Below are 21,091 nucleotides of genomic sequence, written 5' to 3' on the forward strand. Positions count from 1 at the left end.
GAGGTGAGTCCGCCAGTGGAGCCTCAAGTCCTCTTGAGACGAAGTGGAAAGTGAGGTGGAGGGGGTTGAGGGGGAGGAAGAAGATGAAAGATAGGAAGATGGGGAGATGGGAAGATGGGAAGATGGGAAGGGGAGGAAGAGAGGAACGTACAGGTTTATGAGGGAGGAGGAGAAGGGCAACTGCTGGAGACAACGCAGTATGGAGAAAGAGAGGTGAAGAGGAGGAGAAAGGGAAGCTTTTTGTGGTTCCCAAAAATTTCGAATTTGGGCGGGCGGGTTTCTACGGCGATCCAGCAACTTCCACCGTCGTTTAGGCAACTTGAGGGGGGGCGCGTTTGGGGGTTTGGGGGCTCTTCTAGAGCTTTCGGCCCACCTGGAATCGGCGATCGACTACGCACTCTAACTGGCGTCAATTATGGTTCAATTGTTGAATTCGGTCTTCTAGTGCTCGATTTTCTCGCCAGGATTCCGTCCAGAGAACCTTTTGCGAGAAACACAATCGTTGGATTTGCCCCTCACCGCTGCCCGCACGAGTGGCGCCTTAAAATACAGGAACAAAGGCACCACACAGGCACAAATCAGGCACAAACAGGCATAAACCAGGCATAAACCAGGCATCAACAAGGCATCCAGCTCTAGAACCTTCGTCGCGACGGAACCAGCACGACGGCGGGGGACACGAAAAGGGGAGAGACAGTGGACCGAGAGGGGCAAAAGGCAGGATTGTACCACCTATGTGAAACAAGCTCCGGTTGAATACCGCCTCCTCTTCCGTGTCCTGTTGTCAGAGCCCCGACAGCGGGGGCCATTGGAGCCGATAATGCCATACAACTCCCAGAGCAGGAACACCGAGCAGGACGAAGGGAGGGAGCTCATCCGAAAAGAGAGCACAGAATAGGAGAACAGTAAAGACGAATGAGGACGATGAAAAGTATAAGGAGGAGCAGGGACAGGAGTGATACCTCAAACCCCATAGCTTGCTATGCTAGATAAAATATGCGATATAGATCGGACTCTCGAAGAGCCCGTGGAAAAAGTCCACATAAGAGCGAGAGAAGGTAAAACAAACACGTATAAGGCAAACGACTCGTGGAACCAGAGCGGGACATGACAGCCAAACCCGGGTCAAGGCAAAGCAGAGAGCGCGCCAGACCGCGCAAAGGAGATCAAAGTTCCAGATAAAACACAAAGTGCCCAGTGAGGGAAGGGAAAGAAGACACAACTTTTCCAGCCAACCCGGACCCAACCGCTAATATGATGCAGTGTGACGGAAAAAAAAGTTCGGGGAGATAGTCACATAACACATGTCATTAGGAAAGAGACAGACAAAAAAAATAGAAAACCAAAAAGGACAAGAGGAAAGACATCAAAAGAAGATCAGGGAGTAATACAGATTCTGGAAAAGATATCATCCAGGAGGGAAAGGGGGGATAGGTATCGTGGTTGGGGATGGAAGCGTGAAAACCATAAGGCATCTCCAGTAGCTAAGCGTAAGAAGCTTAAGCAGCCGGGGCCTGGTTGCGGCTCTTGACGGGGCCTCCGTTGCCACCACGACCGCGAGGCGCGAAACCACCACGGCCCTGGAAGCCACCACGACCCTGGCTACCACCACGGTCACCGCGGCCACGACCCGCACCACGACCAGGGCCGTTGTTCACATTAGGACCCCGGGGGCGGCGCTCCTCCACAACGATCTGCTCCTCACCGACCTGGTGGGGGTTGGCTGCAACAGCGGCCGTGTAGCCGGCCGGGTCGGCAAACTCAACAAAAGCACAGTTCTTCTGGCGGTTGACGTCGAAGTACTTCAGCTTGCCGTAGCGGGCCAGGGCCTGCTTGAGCTGGGCAGCGTCCACCTTCTCGGTCACATTCTTGATGTAGCCTAGCACCACCTGCTCCTCACCAGCACGAGACTGAGTCTTCTTGTTGTCAGCCCCAGCAGTCTGCCAGCCAGCGCTGTCAGTCGGGGTAGTGTCCTTCTCCGCAGCCGGAGCAGGAGTAGTAGCGGGCTGAGAAGCAGGAGCCGGAGCAGCAGCAGCAGCAGCAGCAGGGGCGGCCGCGGCCGGGGCGTTAGCCTTGGGGGCAGCAGCCGGAGCCGCAGTGGTGGCAGCGGCCTTGGCACCAATCTTGGAGGCGATGTTGGCCCAGGTCTTGGGCACGGCCGGGGTAGGAGCAGCCGGAGCGACGTCCTTCTCGGCGGGGGTCTCCTTCTGCTCCGGAGCTGGAGAGGGTTCCGGGGTCAGGGGCTGCTCATTCTTCACCAGCTCAGCCTCCACAACGGGAACGGGAGCTTCAATGACCTCCTCCAGGGCGGGGGTGCCGTTGGTCTGGGGGGGAATGGTCTCCTCGGTCGCCTGCTCGACCTCGCCGTTGGTCTCCTCGAGCTTCTCGTCCAACTGAGTAGCAGCGGCCTCATCAGTGAGCTGGGCATCAACGGCAAGCACAGCCTCAGGGGCAGCAGGGAGCTCGGTGGCCTCGGCCGCGGCGTCCTCGCCAATCACCTCCTCCTCATCCGCCAGGTAACGGAAGATATCGTTGAGGACATAATAGCCATTAGGCTGCTCGGCCAGGACGAAGGTCTGAATGAACTTGCGAGAAGGCTCGGATTTGTTGGAGATCTCACCAATGACCGACACCAGGATGTTGTCAAAGGAGGCCTGGGAGTCGACGTTAAGGACACGGACCTTGCAATCCTGGAATTCAAGAGCCTTGATCTTGTCATTAATGGCCTGCAAGAGGAAAAGAGAGAGACACCGGTTAGCATGAGCTACGACAAATATATCAAAAGTGTTCTGGTGGGCCATGGGGATTTCAACTCACCTTGGTACCAATGGCGACAGGAACCGATTCGGCCTCGGTGCCGAAGACGAGCTGGGAACGCTTCGAATAGAAGAGGTGCAGCTTGTCTGGGTTGCGGCTCATGGTGGTATAGAACTGCTCGACGAAGAACCAGCCCACCTCGTCCTTAGTGATTTCATTCTTCTGCTGCTCCGTGGTGGGGGTGGCGGTCGTGGGAGTAGAGGACTGGGCGGGCTGGAAGTTGGCCGCGGTGTTCATGGTCGCATGGGCCGGGTTGAAAGATTCGGGGAATCCATGCTGGGCCGGGTAGTTGCCGTTCATCGGAGCCTGGGTCATGTCGGCCATTATGGAGGGAGTTTTGATAATCGGGTCCGAAGGGAAGAGACGGAATCAAAATTAAAGTAGCCGAGGCGATGTGGGAATGATCGATGATATTCCAAAGAACAAAAGCTAAAAGAGCTTATAACGAAGAGCTTGAGCTGTAAAAAAAGATCTAATCAAATCTGGGTCTTCCCGCTTGCTTCACTGTTCGATTTGATTAGTTCTCTAGTCTTCCACGTCTCTCCACCATGAGCCGGGAATCCGGGCGGGTACTGGGGCACTCACAATGCGAAATGGACCAAGCACCAATGCAATCAATTGAAGGGCACAAAAGGAAGGGAAGAAAAGAAGTGAAGAAGACAAGGGGAAAAATGACCACTCTCGGGGACGGCAGAGGGCGTGGGAGTGAGAAGTATAGCTGAGGTGTGCGAGGCCACGGAAAAATGACTCTTGTGCGGGATCGATCACAAAGGCGGAAAAAAGGGGATAGCAGCGAGGAGCGAGACTGGCGGATGAAAGAGGCGGTGGTCGACTATAAAACCGGGATGACGAGGCGGGGGAGGGGGGAAGAGACACAAATGAAGCTGTGGAGGAAATTCGCCTTCGAGGAAAAAGCGACTTCCTTTCGATGTCGACTCCGTGCGGGTTTCGCGTGGGCTTGGCATACAATTCACCGCCCGGCAGAACTAGGGGAACCAGCTTCATAGTTTCAGGTTGGGCGAAGTGGGCATTTGCAAGAGTCGAGAAAAGATAGAAGATACCTTTCAGCGGTTCAATGTGAGATGAGCTGGGTAAAGTTCATGGATCGTGATCGTCTAGTTGCTTAGTCGCGATGGTGATCAAGCGAAATAGGGGAGTATCAATACCATCCTCCCCACCATGTTGACTACCATCGGCGCTTTCAGGAAAGAGATCAGATCATCGATTTTGGGGGATATCTAATGTAAGATGGCACTCGCAATAAATTGCAGAATATGGAGAAGAGAAAGATTGGATCGAATCAGGGTGAATCCGATCATATCGAGTTCGGGCAGGATATAACAGATTAGGAATGGAGAATAATAACAGGCAAGGTCATGCGAAACTCATCAGGTCAAAAAACGCCGCAGGAAGGAACATGAAGAAAAAGGAGAGGGTATGATGTATGTTATAGAACGTGAGAGTGCTTGAGAAGTCGGAAAGCATAAAAAAAGAAGCGATCGTAAGACATCCACACCATGGATTATCGCAACAGGGTATGATGGACCACATGGCGGCGCTTGAACCGCGATCAGCCTTCGGCTTGGTAGCGGTTACGAAGAGGTGGCCTCGGCGGCCGCCTTCTCATCGAGAGGCTTTCGCATGACCGCATCCTGACCGGTCATTCTGCGACCCAAAGCTCGCTCGACCTTGGCCCCGAGTGCTAACTTATTGAGGTTATCGGTCTTCTCTGCCGTGGGGACAAAGCGCTGGGCCTGCAAGGGTTTGTTCTCAAGGCGTTCCAGCCCATCTCCGAGATGATGGATGTCGGCGACTCTGGGATCTCCGCTGGGAAGGCTGCCGATGGTGCGCTCCGAGTTTGCAAGGGAGGGGCTGCCACTGAGAGTGGAGAATCGCTTGGAGTTTCGGTTCTAGAGAAATTCCGTCAGCATTCGGGTTTTTTGATATCCAATATCTTCACTGGCGGGGACAGAGGAGAAAGGAGAGGGGTTGGGGGGTAGGGGGTTGGGGGGGGGAGGGGGAGGAGCGCGCAGGACCTACCGAGCTGGACATGATAGGCCGCTCAGAGTCGAGAGAAGGATGGCGAGCCATTTCGATCGCAAAGAGACAGAAGCACAATCTTTTAAGGGTTTGACAGGCTTAGCAATTCTGGATTGGCACTTGAAGGTCCTGTTTGCAGCCGAATGGGCAGGTTAGCAAGGATCGTCGGCCGAACGGGCAGTAAACCCGCATTCTCGGGACGGGGCACAACCTACCACGAGGGTCGGCGGTAGGGGGATTTGGATGAAAGATAGCGTAGACGGGTGGATCGACCGAGAAAAAAAGTTGAAACGTTGAAAAGGGGACGAAAGTTGCGGAACTGAAACAGCAGCTGCAGCCACGGAAAAGAGGGGTCTTTTGAGTTGCTGAGAAGACGACTCAGGAGACTAGCAAAACGGCGAAAAGTGGGTCGCGGCGGCGGTGGGGAATGGGAAAGGAGGTCGGATAGATGGAGAGAGAGAAAAGAAGGGCGGGAGACGAAGAAGCGGAAGAACAGGAGAGGATCTGCGCGGTTGATCCTGATTGGGGAGGAGGAAATATTCCTGCTGGACTAGGAGAGGGAGCAAGTTGGATAAATGGAAGAGAGTTGGGGAAAGTTGGAAGTGGCAACTGAAGTCAGACTACAGTAGATGTAGTTGTTGGTCTGAACCGAAAAGGTGCATTCATCTTCAAGGTGAGGCGCGAGCCTCTGAATCTGCCAATGGGTTGAGTACGGCCATTCGCATCGCCCCCAAAAATTCAACTATCCAACTGTGCAATGATGCAATCAGGCAATGGTGTAAAGTCCGGTGTGCTTGTTTGATCAAATGTCCAACAAGATACAGTCATCCATCATTCTGTCTTGCTTGTCTCCAAATTCCAATTAAATCGAATTATGACGCTGTTTTCAGGACGGTGGAACTCTCGGCCACGTGGTGCAAATTGACCGGGATATTCTTATTCTTAGTCTTATTCTTATTTCGTCGATGTTCTGGTTGTACCAGAAAGGATCACCCGAGTATGGTGCTAGTAATAGTAGGCCTCCGAGACTCTGGATTCCATGTCTCCTACTAGAGGCAACGAAATACTGTATCACGAATATCATACGTATCACACATAGTTATCACATACGCAACAATGAACAAAGATCATATAAAATACCATGATACTACCTTTCATAACATTAGGCTTGTGCTATTTTCTCACTCCCTTTTGACGTGGAGATGATCCCCGAAAGGGGTATGATGGACATCTAAAACCCTCTCAAGAACTAGAACACAGATATAAACCCAAGCAAGTGGGGGCGGTTATAATTTGAAGCAAGCAATGGATTCTCCGTGCTCTCCCCCTCTCCCAGCAACAAAAAATTGGTAAATATTTGGTAGGACCATATAAAGTATGGTGTATGCATAAAATAACCTCTCAATTTCTGTGATATTCCCCCAGGCGGATCTGCCTTTCTTTCGGCATTTCCTGTATTCTGTCACCGTCAATGCGAGGGGAGCACATACAGTTTCTACATGAGTAGACTCTGTGCTGCAGCCTCGCAGCCATTTAACTGCTTCTAGACCGAGAAGCCGATCCAAATATGAGAAAGCCATTGCCCTCACATCCCATTGATTAAGCTGGGCTACTCGACTCAGCCATGGCTCATAAGCCAGCATTCAGACCCACAACGCGATCAACCCGCCCCCAAAGTGTTACTATCCAGACCTTATAGAAATCGGCTGCTGAGAAAGCGAAAGTCCAGGATATGGAGAACTACTATGTCGGATCTTCGGAACTTGGCATCTTCGGAACTAGGCATCTTCGATCGCTTGGAGCCAGGGCCAGAATGCTGCTGCTCGCTGATACAGACAAAGGGCTTACTACGTTGCGGTCAATTGCAAAATTAAGAAACAGAACCCTTTTGATGAGTTTGTCAAAGCCGGTCTAACATCAAAGACGTCGATGGTCGCACTCCTGCAGCGCTTTGATGGAAATGCGGATCAGAAATTGTTTGAAATATAAACAGGATATATAGTTTCTTGAGCAAATTGGAGAAAGAAGAGGAGCTTGGATGTAATTAAAACATAATCCATATGAATTATAGGGATCTTTGATATCGATAAAAACATGGTTGAGGACTGAGTCTCCACCTTGCCCAGTCGCACTGTGATCGCAGCCACGAAATATCGAGTTGACTATAGTGTGTGTACAGAAAAGAGGGTGAAATTTAGTCTCATAGGATACAGGCACAGAATTCCTAAAAGTTAAGTCAATTTGGAAATCTCTTTTCTCATATATCAAGCTTGAATGCGCACCACTGCGGGGATACATCCTCCACTCCTCCAGAGTCTTGGCATCCGACCCGAAAAAAAGCTATCAAATCACAGACCTGCCACACCACCTCATTTCTTCCACTCGCTGTCTCAGATAACACAATCAAACTCGTCTGACCAAGTTATCCAAAATTTACAGAGCTCTTCGGAACGCAGCCTGGAACGCCGCAGCTGTTCGATCAATCTGAAGGGAATCCGAACCATCCACTCTTGTTTGAAGAATCCAAACCACGGGTGAACGTCACACTACACCGTGCCCCCATTATGCCAAAACCCAAGTCTCTCCTCAAGGATTTCAAGCCAAAGAAGAAGGCCACCAAGCAAGTAGGTATCTCGGTCCATCTCCAATCAGCGATTTAACCTCCTACCCCGCCATTCCATACCCCTCTATACTGATTTTCATTAACGTGAACCCGTAGGTCCCAGTGACGGCAGATGATTTCTTGGCCGGTAAGATAGCCATCTTGATGCACAAAAAACAATATCGTGACCGAGAAGCACCAAAACTGATGCAAGTCTCCCAGAGGGAGTCGAATTGGAAGAAGCCGGCGAGAAATGGCGCGCCGGGGACGCCGCCAAGTCGATGCGCTTCTTCATGCGTGCCATTGCCAACTACGACGAGGGACTACAGAGGCACCCTGAAGCCTTTGATTTGGCGTACAACAAGTAAGTATATCACCCCGTTTCTCCTCCAAACCCGAAATGAAAATGGGGGAAAAACGAAAAGACACGAACAAACGTTGGGATTGCAATTGTGTCTATTAAGCCACTACAACGGAATAAACACTCTCGCGAGACACACATCTATTTTTACTCAAACTAAAATCGTCGCCTAGGGCCCGAGTCCAATATGAAATCACACAGCACCCCAAGCTCGCTGCGCAGCTACCAGCACCGCAGGCAGAACTCCTGCAGATTGCGTTGCAGTCGCACCGGGATGCGCTGCGGCTTGAGCAAGACAACGCGGATGTGCTGTTCAACAGCGGCCAAGTACTGAATAGTCTGGCGGAGGCTATCTCCAATGCTAAGCACCCGGACGAAGAGCAACTGATGCAGGCTAGCACATACCTGCAAGAAGCAGTGGAGCTGTTCCAACGGTGCCTTGTACTGCAGGAGATGAAGTATACGGAAATGCAGGAACAGATCGAGCAGATGGAGGCGGCCGGCGTGGAGAGCCAAATCCCGGAGCCGGTGGTACAACAGCCAGTGCAGGCTCCGGCCACGGAGGCAGACAAGGCGGACGAGCCGCAAGAGCAGTGGGCGGCGATCGTGGAGCCAGTGACAAAGAATACGTTGGTTGATTCGGCCGTGGCGCAGCTAGACACCTTGACAACGCTATGTAATCTGTTGACGTTCAACCCCGGCGGCGGAGGCGTGGGCTGGGTGCAAGAGTATTCGTCGGGGCTGGTGCAGACGCGTCTGCCCGCCTATGTGGAAGGCTCTGAGAGACAGTATGAGGCGGGTCTGGCGCGGGCCAGATTTGTCTGTGCGATGCATGAGGTGTTGTATCGGGGTGGTCACACTGACGTCCAGACGTACAAGGAGGAGGTTGGACAGGCGTTTGGGCCGGAATTGGACGTCTCGGCGGACCCTGAAGGGCTGTGCCACAAGGCGGAGGCATTGACTTCCTTGAATGGGGCTCTCGCCGACGTGCCTCCGCTAGAGGACCCCGAAGCATTCAAAACAGCCTTGTCGGTGCGCTGGCAATCGTTGTCGACCGCATTGGATGCGTTGACGGCGGCGTCTAAGATACCAAATGCTGACAACCTGCCTAAAATCCACCTTGCCCGGGGAGATGTCGAAATGCATCGATGGCGACTGGGGAGAGCACCTTGGGATCATGCCATGGCGCAGCAACACGGCGCTGTTCTGATTCGAAACGCCCAGACATACTACCGAGGAGCGGCCGCCCTCGCCCGTCGGGATGGAGCAGTGGAGGAAGAGCGTGATGGATCTTTCAAGGAGGCCATTGCGGCTGCGGTGGAGGGCCAAAAGACGAAGCTGGATCAGCTCAAAGAGGCCTCTCTTGAGCAACTAATGGCCGTGGCCCAGGAGATGGTAGAGGACGGAATGGTACAAGGCACAGATATGAGTGCCTTGATCTCATGAATCGATGAGACAAGGGGAGAAAAAAGCGAAGAACAATCAACCTATAATGACCGTTTAGATGTCCATTCGAGTGTTGACTTCCCTATCCATTTGAGCCGCCTTCTGGCGGATATGATGCTCTTTGCTGAACTGAGAGGCTGCCGTAGCGGCCCCCTCAATATCCGTAACGACAGTTTCTAGATGAGACAGGAGCTTCTCGATCTCCAATCGCTGCGCTTGTACTGTTTGTGCTAGTTCTGCGTTCTGGGTATGGGTAGCCTGGAGCCTGTCGTTCAGTGTCGTCTGCGCCTCTTGGAGATAAGGTGTCAGGTGGGCTTTATAGAGATCTTCTGCGCCGAGGGTATGTGGGCTATACGATATCAGAGTCAGTATGCGTGCGAACCCAGAAACCTTTCGCAAGAGGGGGAGTGTGCTTCCCAAACATACGCATTCTCAGGTGGTGGTGCATCTCCATTCTCCCCGCGGCTCTCCCGCCTCGCCCTTGCCTCACTAATAAACTGGTCCAAATCATTTAAATGCTTCACAGCCTCCCGCTCCTCAATAATCTCCTCGAACTCCGCCTTGGCGCTTTCCTCCAGCTTCGCATTCAATTGTCGCCAGACGCTCTCAAGACTGGCGGGGACATGGCGCGCAGGCGTAGGGAAGCAGCTCGAAAAATTTGAGTAAGAGTTTGCGCGGAGCGTGCGCGCCAGGGCTTGATCGAAGACCTGGTGTAACCGCGATGCACGAAGTCCAGGCGGAGGGGAAGCCGATGTTGTCGGCGGTTGCTGAGGCGGACGTGAATTAGATTCAGCCATGGCACAGAATAAAAATCCGATTGCTTTTAATCCAGATCAATAATAGTTTGCTGCGGATGGGAGTTTTTGGACTTGTTGTTATGTTTAGGAATTTGGACCTCGAGTATCGGAGACCGCAGTCGCACCGCGACGCGCTAGTCACGTGCACCACAGCAGTCTCCACCTCCTTAACGGCTGGAACCACAGAGTATACGAAATACGATGTGGAAGATACCAATCACAAAAATGGAACTAAGATATCGACTAACTCGAATGATTGTTGATACAAATCAATAATTATTAGATTTGGGGGGTTTTTCCCTATTTGCGATCTAGCTTGTAGTTTGAAGAGTTGTAGGCCTAGAAAGCTCAAGAAACAGTTTTGTAAATATATGAGCCCATTCAGAATCGAACAAAAGCATCAAGACATGTTAGATGATAGAAATTTTACCCTGTCTTTACTCAAATTAGAAATTATTGAATTATTTCAAAGACAGAAAGGAGAAAGTGCAATTCCTTTTGGCCCTAATTGATCCACACGCCAAACAATCATATCTTTTGCAACCGTTGAGTGCGCCGTTGAAAATTTCCCCAAAGCGTTTTGAAAGCCGGCCATGATATTGACACATAAATTAGACTATTCCAAAACCCTTGTAGTGGGAGGACAAAACTGGAAGTATAGTTGAGTCCGAAAGAAAAGTCGTCGGGGCGGGCGAGAGCATATACTCGATTGGCTGTGGAGGGCACCTATATCGCAGTACGTTAGCTTCCATGCTCAATCAAAATTGGTGATCTCATGGTAACAGAGCGTACCCATGTCACTAGAAGAGCGATGAAAAACAGCATTGCATATTTTGTATAAGCCCAGGTAGCCGAATTCGCTTCTGTGGCTGTTGCACGGCGCTGGGAATAGGACTCCACCGCCTCGGATCGGATGGGCTTGAGAGGACTTGCTATCTGTTGGGCCTGTGATCCGGGGTGTGAATTGGAGCCCTGGACATGAGCAGATACGTCGTCCTCGGAATTCTGGAGACTGGTGATGGGGTCCACTAGGCCGCCCTCGATGGTGATTGAATACGGGGAAAAGCTACGGGAAGGGACATCACTGGTCGACAAAGACCTGCGTTCGGGGGAAGAATAAGCTATCTCGCTGGTCACCTGGATGCCGGTGAGCTTGACTAGAGGAGAATCCATGTGGCCGTCAGTATCGAGGGACTCTATTCCGCCGAGATTCCGTAGTTGGCGTCGTTTTTGGTAGATGACTGATCCGGCACGCAGGTAGATGGCAAAGGTCAATGAGATCACAAACCACACGGGTCCATAGAAGACCGCAATCCGGAGGAAATCCCAGGGAAGAGAAACCCAACACCAAAGCTACCACTAGAATTAGGATGATGGTCAATGGACTGAGCAGAAAGAAGGGAACTTGCAATTGCAGAGCCGTATACCCGGCCTCGGGCCTGGGTTTGAATGAAGAAGTAAATAAAAGCTGGAATGAACGGAAGACCGTAGCAAAAGAGGACATATTTCCACTCCAGTTGACGTAGCTGCTCGGAGTTATATTTGTGAAAGAATGTCAAATAGACGTTGCAGGCCATCGCAAAGGTCCACAGAGCATCTGCGGGCATGAACCTGGTTACAGTCAGGAAGAGGATGGGAGTTGGACAGTTGTGCTCCAGGTCTCCGACTCACCATTGGATCAAGAATGCTTGAAACTGACACAGAGAGCTCCCAACGCCAGCATGAATTCCCGATTGCGAGACTAGAGTAGCTATATTGGCCATGATATTGCCCCAAGAAGCATAGAAGACGAGGCGATTGATAGGTTTCCGGAATGAGCGTGACCCAATGAACGTGGCAACGATGACAAATGTACCAATTAAGGATATAGTTGAGCAGACACGCTCTGTGACAGATATCGCAGCCAGCTGTCTCTCTGAGGGTGCCATTGTGATATGACCCGTTGGCAGCTGCTATCGTGGGGGCTTTCTGCGAGCACCATCAGGCTCGATAAGCATATCTTCTCCGCGCAATCGGTATGCGTCCAGACCGAAATTCCTACTGTGCACAGAGCTGAATCGACACAGGGAAACAATTTAGATGATATGCTGGAGGTGGATCCCACTGGAAGGTCGTGATAGATCCGAAAGGGCTCGCGTCACCGCGTCTGTTGATATTGCACAGTAATCTCAACAGATATATGCATGTCTAAAGTAATCGTAACAGGAAGCCCGTGGGACAAGCCCGGTTAGTGTGCCGTCGTGTGAACTATAGGTCCATAGCAGGGAAGATACCCGTCGATATCGAGACACTTGCGGGACCTATTGAACAAGAGTCGGGCGTTCGGGCTTGGAGAGTCTCAGGAGAGGAGAAGGGAAACAGGTCACCCCCTGTCAGCTCGGCGCCCACAATCTCTTTTTAATAATGACTCCACGACTAGACTAAACCAGGGTCCTGTTGCGGGAAACATGAGCCTGCGCAGGTTCCAGAACGCTAGCGACATCAAGACAACCTGGGCGGGGCTCACAGGATGATTTCGGCAGTCAGCTGCTGCTGACACCGGGCCTCTGGACCAAGCAGAAAGGAACACGGAGAGACATTCAAAAGACGACACCGTCAGGCCCCTGAGAGCATGGATCATGAATTGCACCAATTGTCGGGTGGGAATCATCCGGCCCCGCATGAGCGAGAGCTCGAAGCAGTACATCTGGGGGAAAATCCGGAGCCAGAAAAGTTGATCGCAGCAGGTCCGAACGTCCGGGTTCGGAATGTGTAGGAAGATCCCTCTCTGGAATCAACTCTGGGATGCTGGCTTCACAACCGAAAGGACCGCAAAAGACCCTGTGTGCGACCTCCCCTAATCCAGTTGCTCCATCGTATTCAGCTTCGGAGTCGAGAGCATACGGGTTGACACCAGGACTCGGGAGGCCCTGTTCGGGATTTTTGCGCCTGGTTCGAATTGAAACCAGATAGAGCCAAGAGCGACGAACACACATAGCTCTCAAGTCCGAGTCTGCCTCTTACATCGAGAAGAGTCGACAAGCATCTTGAAACACGGCATGAAAAGGCCCACATGTAGATCCTCGGCAATGCACCCCACGGTTCATTGTCCTTTCTTAGAAGGGCTTCTGGTCCGTGTGCCGTTCTGGGTTGGCGAGTAGTCTCGACGTGGACTGTTTCAACCCCCGGATGAGTGCACGGACAGCAGCATTGTCCCGGAAGCGCTAGTCCAGGGTGACGTCTATGATGACAGGGGAAAGTGGTACAGGGCAAGCATCCGAGGGGGAGGGGGGGGGAGGAGGAAGTGGAGCGAGGTTAATGGAAGTATATTACAACCCCCCACCAGATTTTCAAGACACTAGAAATAGGGAACACAAAACTACTGAAAGAGAAAATCGAAGACCAAAATCAAGTCTGCTCGAAAAATATCGAAACACTGAAAGCAACACAGTAAACCTCACTGCGGCTTAGCAGCAGATGACTCCATTTATCTTATCTCATAACCTCAAACAATGTGCAGATCCTATGGACGAACCGAAAGGACAACGTAAGGTAAAAGGAAAAATAAGAAAAACAAAAAAGAAAAAAAAATAAAAGCTCCCACGATCGGGTTATTAACGCCGTATCCGCCCTTTTCTTGATAGTCTAAATCGAGCTTGTCGTCTCTCGTCATGTGCTGGCATACTGGGTGAGATTGGGTGGAAATCCTCAATACGCCGGCTGAGGGGGGACCATGCCCCCATAGGCGCCAGCCATTTGCTGTTGTTGCTGCTGCTGTAGTTGGGCCTGGACTTGGGCGAGATCGTGGAACCACGGATGTTGCAGAGCATCGTTGGCGCTGATGCGCATCTCGGGGCGCAGTTGGAGCATCCGATTCAAGAGATCCAAGCCCAATGGGTCAATCTGGGGTAGCAAAACACCCAAGTCTTGCGTCGCATAGACGTGGAAGGTAGGCTTGTACTCCGGCAGTTGCGAGATACCTGGCCAGGAGCGCTCGGAGGGTGTCCCCATCAAGCGGAAGATCTTCAGGAGCTGATCTTCATTGGTGGTGCCGGGGAAGAGCGGACGGCCCGTATACATCTCCGCCATGATGCAGCCGGCTGACCAGATATCAATGCTGGTGTTGTAGGTGCGACTGCCGAGCAAGACGTCGGGAGCGCGGTACCACAGCGTGACGACCTCATTGGAGAAGGTGTTGACCGGGATGCCGAAGGCCCGAGCCAATCCAAAGTCACCGAGCTTCAACTGGCCCTTCTTGTTGATCAGCAGGTTCTGCGGCTTCAGGTCTCGGTGCAAGACCCGGTTATCGTGGCAGAAGGCGATGCCCTTGAGCAGCTGGTGCATGAACGACTTGATGGTGGCCGGGTCGAGCTGGCCGCGATCGCCGCGAGTGTCCATATATCTCTTCAAATCCCGGTCCATGAACTCGAACACCAGCATGAGCTTGTTTTCCGTGTGGATCACATCGTAGAGAGACACGATACTCTCATGCTTCAACTCCTTCATCAACGAGATCTCCCGGATGGCGGTGGACGGGGTACCTTCTTCGGAGTCTAGGTGAATCTCCTTCAGGGCGACCATCTCGCCCGTCTGGCGATTGCGTCCCTTGAACACCTACGGCCATTATTTTAATCAGCGGTGAGCGGGGGGAGAGCGGGGAAGTCTCGATCTTAGGGCAGAGAAGAGCGTCACCAGAGGGTGTGCGCCGGACAAGGAGAAAAAAGGGTTAAGGGGATTCAAAGCGGGTTCTCCAAAGGGGAAAAGTCGGATCGTACAGTAGCATAAGTGCCTTCGCCGAGCTGTGCAAGAGAACAGGGCCAGTTAGTTTTCGAACGATGCAAGAAGCCGACGGAGGAAAGGGGAGCAGGGGAGGGGGAGGACAACCTTTTCTAGCTGCTGGAAAGAACTGGGTTGCTGAGCCTTATCCATTATGCGTGGGCGTAACTGCGCCGGTCTTGGAGGATGAAAGAGAAACGAACCGGGCGCGACAAGAGGCTTGGGAGCTGTCGAATCCCTGAGACGCTCCATGCTGATGAAGGAGGAGCCCCGCGCGTGAAGTGGGCCGCTCGTCTCTTCCCGCTTACATACGACGTTCCCAGCAGCCGGAGGAAAACGACCTTCTTGAGCATTGAAGAGAAGACAAAGATATTTTGCAGTTTCGTTCCCTGAATCCGTCTGATCACTCCTCTTACAGGACTGTAGAAGCTAGCTTAATGTAGCGGAAGTACTATGTAAAGTAGCATCAACTCTTTACGTGGAACGACAATCTACGAGTACTTTCCACACCCACTGTATTTGCTGAGAGAGAGGGAGGTGACTATGACTGTAACAATGTTTTTGATGATGAGAATAAGGATGTTTCTATAGTCAATGGTCCAAGTCAATTGCGCATTTGCTAGTGGGTGTCACGGTTCTATACCCAACCCTATGGATCGCTCCTTGTTCGCTAGTTATATAATCTCGTATAATCTGGTCTAATCTCACCTAGTCGCTTTGGTTTCTCATTTTCTTTCGTTTATTCATTTATTTTTTCAAATGAAAAAGATTTAAAGCTGGTTCAATGGAAGATCTGATACGACAGGAGGTAGGATCGCCTGCGCGGGATGACTGCAGCGGACATGGCTTACAGGGTCCGAGCCCAGATTCCCAAAAAGCAGCGCCTCATTGCGAACACCTCCAACGTTGATGATGCCGATGGGCATGCCTCGCCGGTGAGCTCGTTCAACCAGCCGCCAAGCCGAGTAGGTGGCCAGGCTACTGCCTAGCACCAGTAACCGCCCTGCATCGTCGATGGCTTCTTCGGCCGCCGTCTTGACAGCCGGGTCGATATTCTCCCCAAACATGATCACGGCGGGTTTCAAGATTCCCGCCGTCGAGGTTGGGAGCCAGGCGCCATCGTACTCGACCTCGACATGGCCCCTCGTCCCATCTTTCAACGTCGGCGGGTGTTCTAAGCAGGTTGGGCACGACGGATATCGGAACGTCGAATACGGTGCTTCCGCGAGGTCTACGTCGCCATCCGGGTTCAATTTCAAGCCCTTCCGCCGTTGTTCCTCGGGATTATCCGTGTCAAGCGCGCCCTGCGCAACCATACGGGCCAGAAACTCGGCCCATGCTGGATTGAGTCGCTCCAAGGACTGCTGAAACTCCGTTCGGGGAACCTGGTTGTGACAACTGGTACAGACCGCAGATCGCAGGTACCCGTGCAGCTCGAGGGTGTTCAGCTCAGGATGGGCCAGGGAGTGGAAGGAGTCAACGTTCTGCGTCACCACCGAGCTCAAGTAACCCTTGGCGCCCAGGTCTCTGATGGCCCAGTGTGTCGAGTTCGGCCGCGCTTTCACAAGCCCCGGCCATCCGACGAAGCTGCGCGCCCAATACCGCTGGCGCGACTCATGGCGAGAGATGAATTCGTGGAAGTAGATGGGACGGTAAGATTTATTCCGTCGATAGGTGCCTTGCTCCCCGCGATAGTCCGACAAGCCCGAAGCCACGGAGATCCCTGCGCCAGTGAGTAGAACGGTCTGGGCATGTCTCCCCACGTCGACCCCTCGAAGATTGAGGGACGGTGGCGCCGTCAAGAACGCGCGCACGGCGTCGATCGCCCCCGCAAATGTTCTGGCGGACGCCGGGACTATAATGGCCGGCGGTAATGGGCCGGTGAAGGGGATGCGAATCGCAGGCGTCGTCATTGAACACGCATCATCAAGGAGTCGGATTTGCTTGGCAGGGAAACAAGAGCGTGGAAGCTCCGGTTCGGCTTGCGTGAGAGTCTTGGCCGGGCGGGTCACGGACCCGGCTTACGTTTCGAGAAGTCGGCCGTTGAAGACGCCGCAGCGCAAAACGACCAGGTTCCTGAAGAAGAAAAGAAGGAAAACAAGGGCACTAAAAAAAAAAAAGCAAATCTCCGGAAGTGAAGACCCACTTGGAAGGCTGAGGCCCCAGCCAAAGCATGAATAACGCCTGGCCGCAGATTGGCAGACGAAGGCTCGCGCACATCAGCGCATCTGGAATCCCGAGTGCCGGATTACATGATCGGACTTGAATGACATGATGAGCTCCCCTCTGTAAATCGTACTTCCTTTCCCAATTCTTCAGGACTTGCCAATCCGCCCCCAAGGTTCTGTTGGAACCATGGGCACACAGCCCCCGAGAGAACACCCTGTCCACTCCCTTCGCCCGTGCTCGCGTGCCTCGAACTAGTTAAAACAGGGCCGTGATGCCGCTGACGCAGCCCCTGTGGTGCAGGCTTCGTCCCTCCCTCCACTCCTACTCCAGGGTCTCCAGTCTCCGTGGATCTGCGCAGCGGCGTGTCTTGACCTCCTTGCCTATATTAACTGCCTGTCCGTCCTCTCTCGCGCATGTCCGCCCTTCCTTAGGCGCTTCCCCTACTCCACTCACCATGGCCCAAACCAGAGACCATTCCGGTCACAGCCACGGCCACGGTCACCACCACCACCACCACCATCACGACAATGTTTACCTGACCTCGACCAACAAGAACGATGCTGGCGTGCGCATTACCCGTATCGGCCTCGTCGCCAACCTGGCCATGGCCATCGGCAAATTCATCGGCGGCTATGTTTTCCATTCCCAGGCCCTCATCGCCGACGCCTACCACGCGCTGACCGACCTCGTCTCCGATTTCCTGACACTGGGCACCGTTGCATGGTCCTTGAAGCCTCCAAGCGAGCGATTCCCGAATGGGTACGGAAAGGTCGAGAGCATCGGCGCGCTCGGGGTTAGCGGGCTGTTGCTCTGTGGCGGCGTGTTCATGGGTCTAAATGCGGGACAGGTCCTGATGGCTCAATTCTACCCCGACGTGGCTGAAACACTAGCACACTCCGGGGTGCTGGGGCATGGGCATGGTCACTCGCATAGCCATGGTATTGATGTGATGGGCCCCAGCATCCACGCGGCCTGGCTGGCCGCAGGCTCAATTGTCATCAAGGAATGGCTCTACCATGCAAGTAAGTGTGCTCCTTCCCTTGCTGGCATGTGACGCTTGCATCAAGGCTGTTTTGTCCATTGTTTCATTCAAATAGAGCCAAGAGCAAAAGCTAACTAGGATACGCAGCTATGAAAGTGGCTGAGGAGCGAAAGTCCTCTGTCCTTGCTTCCAACGCCATTCACCACCGCATTGATTCATTGACAAGCATCGTGGCTTTGTTTACGATTGGTGGAAGCTATGTCTTTCAAGACGCCACCTGGCTGGATCCGGTTGGTGGACTCCTGATCTCCCTGATGGTCATCAAGGCAGGATGGGGCAATACCATCACCTCCCTCCTGGAACTGGCGGATACCACCGTCGACGACGAGATCAAGACCTCGGTCCAGAACGCTGCCACAAAGGCCTTGAAGGCCCTGGAAGATGGCGAGCAAGTTGTCATCCGCGATGTCCAGGGTATGAAGTCGGGACAGAACTATTTGATGGACATTGAACTGGCTGTGCCTGGCGCATGGGCCATCAACCGGTCCCGGGTTGTAGAGGAGGCAGTTCGCAAAACAGTCGGCGCCAAGGTCCGGGGCGTGAAGCGGATCAAAGTCCGCTTTATTCCTATCGAGCAGCAGGAGCTCACTTTCTCTGAGGAGTTCGTGGCACAAGACACTGGCGCAAGCCCCGAGCCCAATGAGCAGGAAATCAATGGAACCGCAACAGGGTCTCACGACCACGTTGATGACGCTACCCGAAAGAGGAGATAGATTGAGAAATGGAGGATGGCACCCCATGGATTGTTGACAATATTTGAAAGTCCAAAAAAAAAGAATTCTTCTGTTGGACTGTGTAGCTTTTGGCGCTGCTATGATACCCCCCCTCCCCGGCAGCATGGGCAACTTCAGCAAGAGGCATCTATACTACTGTATAAAGACCTACGCATCGAATTAGAAATATACAGCAGAAGAGCAAATGGAACCTTGAATTTCATCATTAGGACCGGATCATTATGTAAATTAATTCAATTTCCGCCTCGAGTGCGGGTCCACCCATCCATTCCTGCGCCACATATCAAGATGCCATATCTTCCAAATTCTCCTCCATTGACACGTCGAGGCACCTTTCGCGACCAGCAAGTCCATAGCTGGTCTATGTTTCGGCGGCCGGGTACTATAGAACTTGGGCTGTGGCCATCGAGCCCATGCATAGGCCGTCCATCCGTCATGATCCTCCATCTCGAGGTCAATACCTGCCGTATTCCACCAAGATATCAACCGCCCGTGTCCGACCAAGTGAGGCGGCATGCATCAAAGCTGTGCGGCCTTCGAAATCACAAGCGTTGATGTCGGCCCCACACTTAATCAGATACTCAACTTTCTCGGCATCTCCATTCTGCGCGGCGACCGTCAGGGGGGAAAGCCATCACGGTCCCGTAGGCTGAACTGGCTCGTGCCTGTCTTATGCTGAATTGCCTGCAGCAGATGCAGGTCACCGGAGAGACCACATTCATGCAGCAATAACCGCCCTTTCTCGTTCTGTATCCCGTAATCGACGGAGCTTTGTTCTAAGAACAGAAGACAGATGTCGAGGTGCTCACCGACCACAGCATAGAAGAAAGGAGTTTGCTGGTTGCGATCCTTCTGAGTCAGGAAATGAGGAAACTCGTCAAGTAGGATCCGACATCCGGCAAGATAGCCCTGTTGCGCCATAATATGAAGCGCGTTCTTCCCTGTGGCGTCACGGACCTCGAGATTGTATCGCGTCCGCTTTCCCAGCAGGTATGAGAGCTCTTCGGAAGAGAAGGCCTTATCCATGAGGACGAGCATTATTGGTACTCCACCCTCATAAAACCCAAACTCCGTAGCTTGACTGCACATGCAGTCAAGGTTGACCCGTTCATCATCGAGAAGCATGTTGCGAATAGTCTTCACGGGCCTTTTGGCTGCATGGGCCAGCGGGGTCTTCCCATCGTACATTGCATTCAAGTCGATGTCAAACGACATGCAGACCTGCGCTGCCTCGACTTGATTCTGATTGATAGCTAGGACGAGCGCATCGCCCACGGCCTCGGTGTTCATGCTAGGGTGGCTGAGCAGTAACCTCATAGCCTCGAAATCGTTGGCCTTGACTGCCCATTGCAGCGGCGTATGACCGGACTCAGTATCTCTCGTAAAGAGGTCGATACCGTCTACGGCTAATAAAATCTTGATCGTCGACAAATGCCGGTATCTGGTCGCCAGGCTGAGCGGCGTGTTCTCGGCAACCGGTTCGGGACGGTTCACGTCCAGCCGGCATTCCAGCGCTCTTCGAAGCAGGTCATCATTGCCCTGAGAGGCAGCAATCAATAGAATAATATCCCTACTCCGCCAGAGCAGATAATGCCGGAGTGAGACAGAGGCGTTACGATAGGCTCGAGCGAGGTGGGCGATATCGCGCCGTCTGGGTAGATAGTCCGCGATACAGAGCAGGAGGTCGTGGGGCAGGTCTGACAACTTCATGACGGGCACTTAGACGAACATGATCGTTGTATCAGGTATGTGCGTTTGGGGACAAAATGTGCCCCGAGTGTTGGTTGGTTATCGTTGGGACGTTGTTGGCATTGGCGCGGCTGAAAGCAGATGCGGGGGATCCTTGCAACAAGCCAAAGGGGCGAAACAGGCCAAGGCAGCAGCGCCTACGGATCTTTGTTGTGTATGACTGATTAAATCTGGCCATACATATACAAGGAGGTGGCGTCTTTGGGGGTGATGAATCTTGTTGGCAAGGAGCTTGTGAGAAGAAGTTTTGGATGAGACATAAGAGGAAGGCGACGAAGTATATCCCGTCTGGCCGCAAAAGTTTGCACCGACGATCCTCGACCGTTTTTATATTTTCCTGCCTGCAAATTGATCGCAACATATATTTATATACTCTAATCATAAGCTATGTAAATCATGGTTCTTGTTAACTGCCTTCTGCTCAAGGCTTACATGTCTTCCTTTTCTGGATAGATTCGAAGCCGGTGGAGAGCAAGGTTGTCCTATTGCATAAACACCTAATGTGTTTCTGAACTCTATAGACATAATATCACGGTAGATAGGTCGCATATGATGATCGTAACACATAAAAACATTATC

General features: G+C 52.6%; 9 protein-coding genes across 9 annotated transcripts; 2 read left to right on the forward strand and 7 right to left on the reverse strand.

The window, feature by feature from the left end:
• Positions 1–1,499: 1,499 nt before the first annotated feature.
• N7462_000304 (NTF2 and RRM domain protein) lies at positions 1,500–3,141 on the reverse strand (the record flags this gene model as incomplete). Its single annotated transcript, XM_057072030.1, has 2 exons — positions 1,500–2,726; positions 2,818–3,141. 2 exons carry the CDS (start codon positions 3,139–3,141, stop codon positions 1,500–1,502), a joined length of 1,551 nt encoding a protein of 516 aa, XP_056938560.1.
• A 1,268-nt stretch (positions 3,142–4,409) lies between these two features.
• On the reverse strand, positions 4,410–4,908 carry N7462_000305 (uncharacterized protein; the record flags this gene model as incomplete). Its single annotated transcript, XM_057072031.1, has 2 exons — positions 4,410–4,727; positions 4,858–4,908. 2 exons carry the CDS (start codon positions 4,906–4,908, stop codon positions 4,410–4,412), a joined length of 369 nt encoding a protein of 122 aa, XP_056938561.1.
• A 2,513-nt stretch (positions 4,909–7,421) lies between these two features.
• On the forward strand, positions 7,422–9,266 carry N7462_000306 (uncharacterized protein; the record flags this gene model as incomplete). The annotated part of the gene is made up of 4 exons (XM_057072032.1): positions 7,422–7,481; positions 7,577–7,607; positions 7,682–7,823; positions 7,994–9,266. The coding sequence occupies 4 exons, from the start codon at positions 7,422–7,424 to the stop codon at positions 9,264–9,266; spliced, it is 1,506 nt and encodes a 501-aa protein (XP_056938562.1).
• A 54-nt stretch (positions 9,267–9,320) lies between these two features.
• Positions 9,321–10,063, reverse strand: N7462_000307 (PMF1/NNF1 family protein; the record flags this gene model as incomplete). The annotated part of the gene is made up of 2 exons (XM_057072033.1): positions 9,321–9,615; positions 9,693–10,063. The coding sequence occupies 2 exons, from the start codon at positions 10,061–10,063 to the stop codon at positions 9,321–9,323; spliced, it is 666 nt and encodes a 221-aa protein (XP_056938563.1).
• A 528-nt stretch (positions 10,064–10,591) lies between these two features.
• N7462_000308 (putative cAMP receptor-like protein) lies at positions 10,592–11,991 on the reverse strand (the record flags this gene model as incomplete). The annotated part of the gene is made up of 4 exons (XM_057072034.1): positions 10,592–10,789; positions 10,856–11,416; positions 11,491–11,674; positions 11,735–11,991. The coding sequence occupies 4 exons, from the start codon at positions 11,989–11,991 to the stop codon at positions 10,592–10,594; spliced, it is 1,200 nt and encodes a 399-aa protein (XP_056938564.1).
• A 1,759-nt stretch (positions 11,992–13,750) lies between these two features.
• N7462_000309 (cyclin-dependent serine/threonine-protein kinase phoA) lies at positions 13,751–15,070 on the reverse strand (the record flags this gene model as incomplete). The annotated part of the gene is made up of 2 exons (XM_057072035.1): positions 13,751–14,656; positions 14,927–15,070. 2 exons carry the CDS (start codon positions 15,068–15,070, stop codon positions 13,751–13,753), a joined length of 1,050 nt encoding a protein of 349 aa, XP_056938565.1.
• Positions 15,071–15,588: 518 nt separating this feature from the next.
• N7462_000310 (putative SIR2 family histone deacetylase) lies at positions 15,589–16,731 on the reverse strand (the record flags this gene model as incomplete). The annotated part of the gene is made up of 1 exon (XM_057072036.1): positions 15,589–16,731. The coding sequence occupies one exon, from the start codon at positions 16,729–16,731 to the stop codon at positions 15,589–15,591; it is 1,143 nt and encodes a 380-aa protein (XP_056938566.1).
• A 527-nt stretch (positions 16,732–17,258) lies between these two features.
• Positions 17,259–18,742, forward strand: N7462_000311 (cation diffusion facilitator family transporter; the record flags this gene model as incomplete). The annotated part of the gene is made up of 2 exons (XM_057072037.1): positions 17,259–18,009; positions 18,117–18,742. The coding sequence occupies 2 exons, from the start codon at positions 17,259–17,261 to the stop codon at positions 18,740–18,742; spliced, it is 1,377 nt and encodes a 458-aa protein (XP_056938567.1).
• Positions 18,743–19,381: 639 nt separating this feature from the next.
• N7462_000312 (ankyrin) lies at positions 19,382–20,473 on the reverse strand (the record flags this gene model as incomplete). Its single annotated transcript, XM_057072038.1, has 1 exon — positions 19,382–20,473. The coding sequence occupies one exon, from the start codon at positions 20,471–20,473 to the stop codon at positions 19,382–19,384; it is 1,092 nt and encodes a 363-aa protein (XP_056938568.1).
• Between the last annotated feature and the right edge of the window lie 618 nt (positions 20,474–21,091).

This window comes from Penicillium macrosclerotiorum (genome assembly GCF_028827735.1).
Source record: "Penicillium macrosclerotiorum strain IBT 26536 chromosome Unknown utg000001l_segment0_segment0, whole genome shotgun sequence".
NCBI lineage: Eukaryota > Fungi > Ascomycota > Eurotiomycetes > Eurotiales > Aspergillaceae > Penicillium > Penicillium macrosclerotiorum.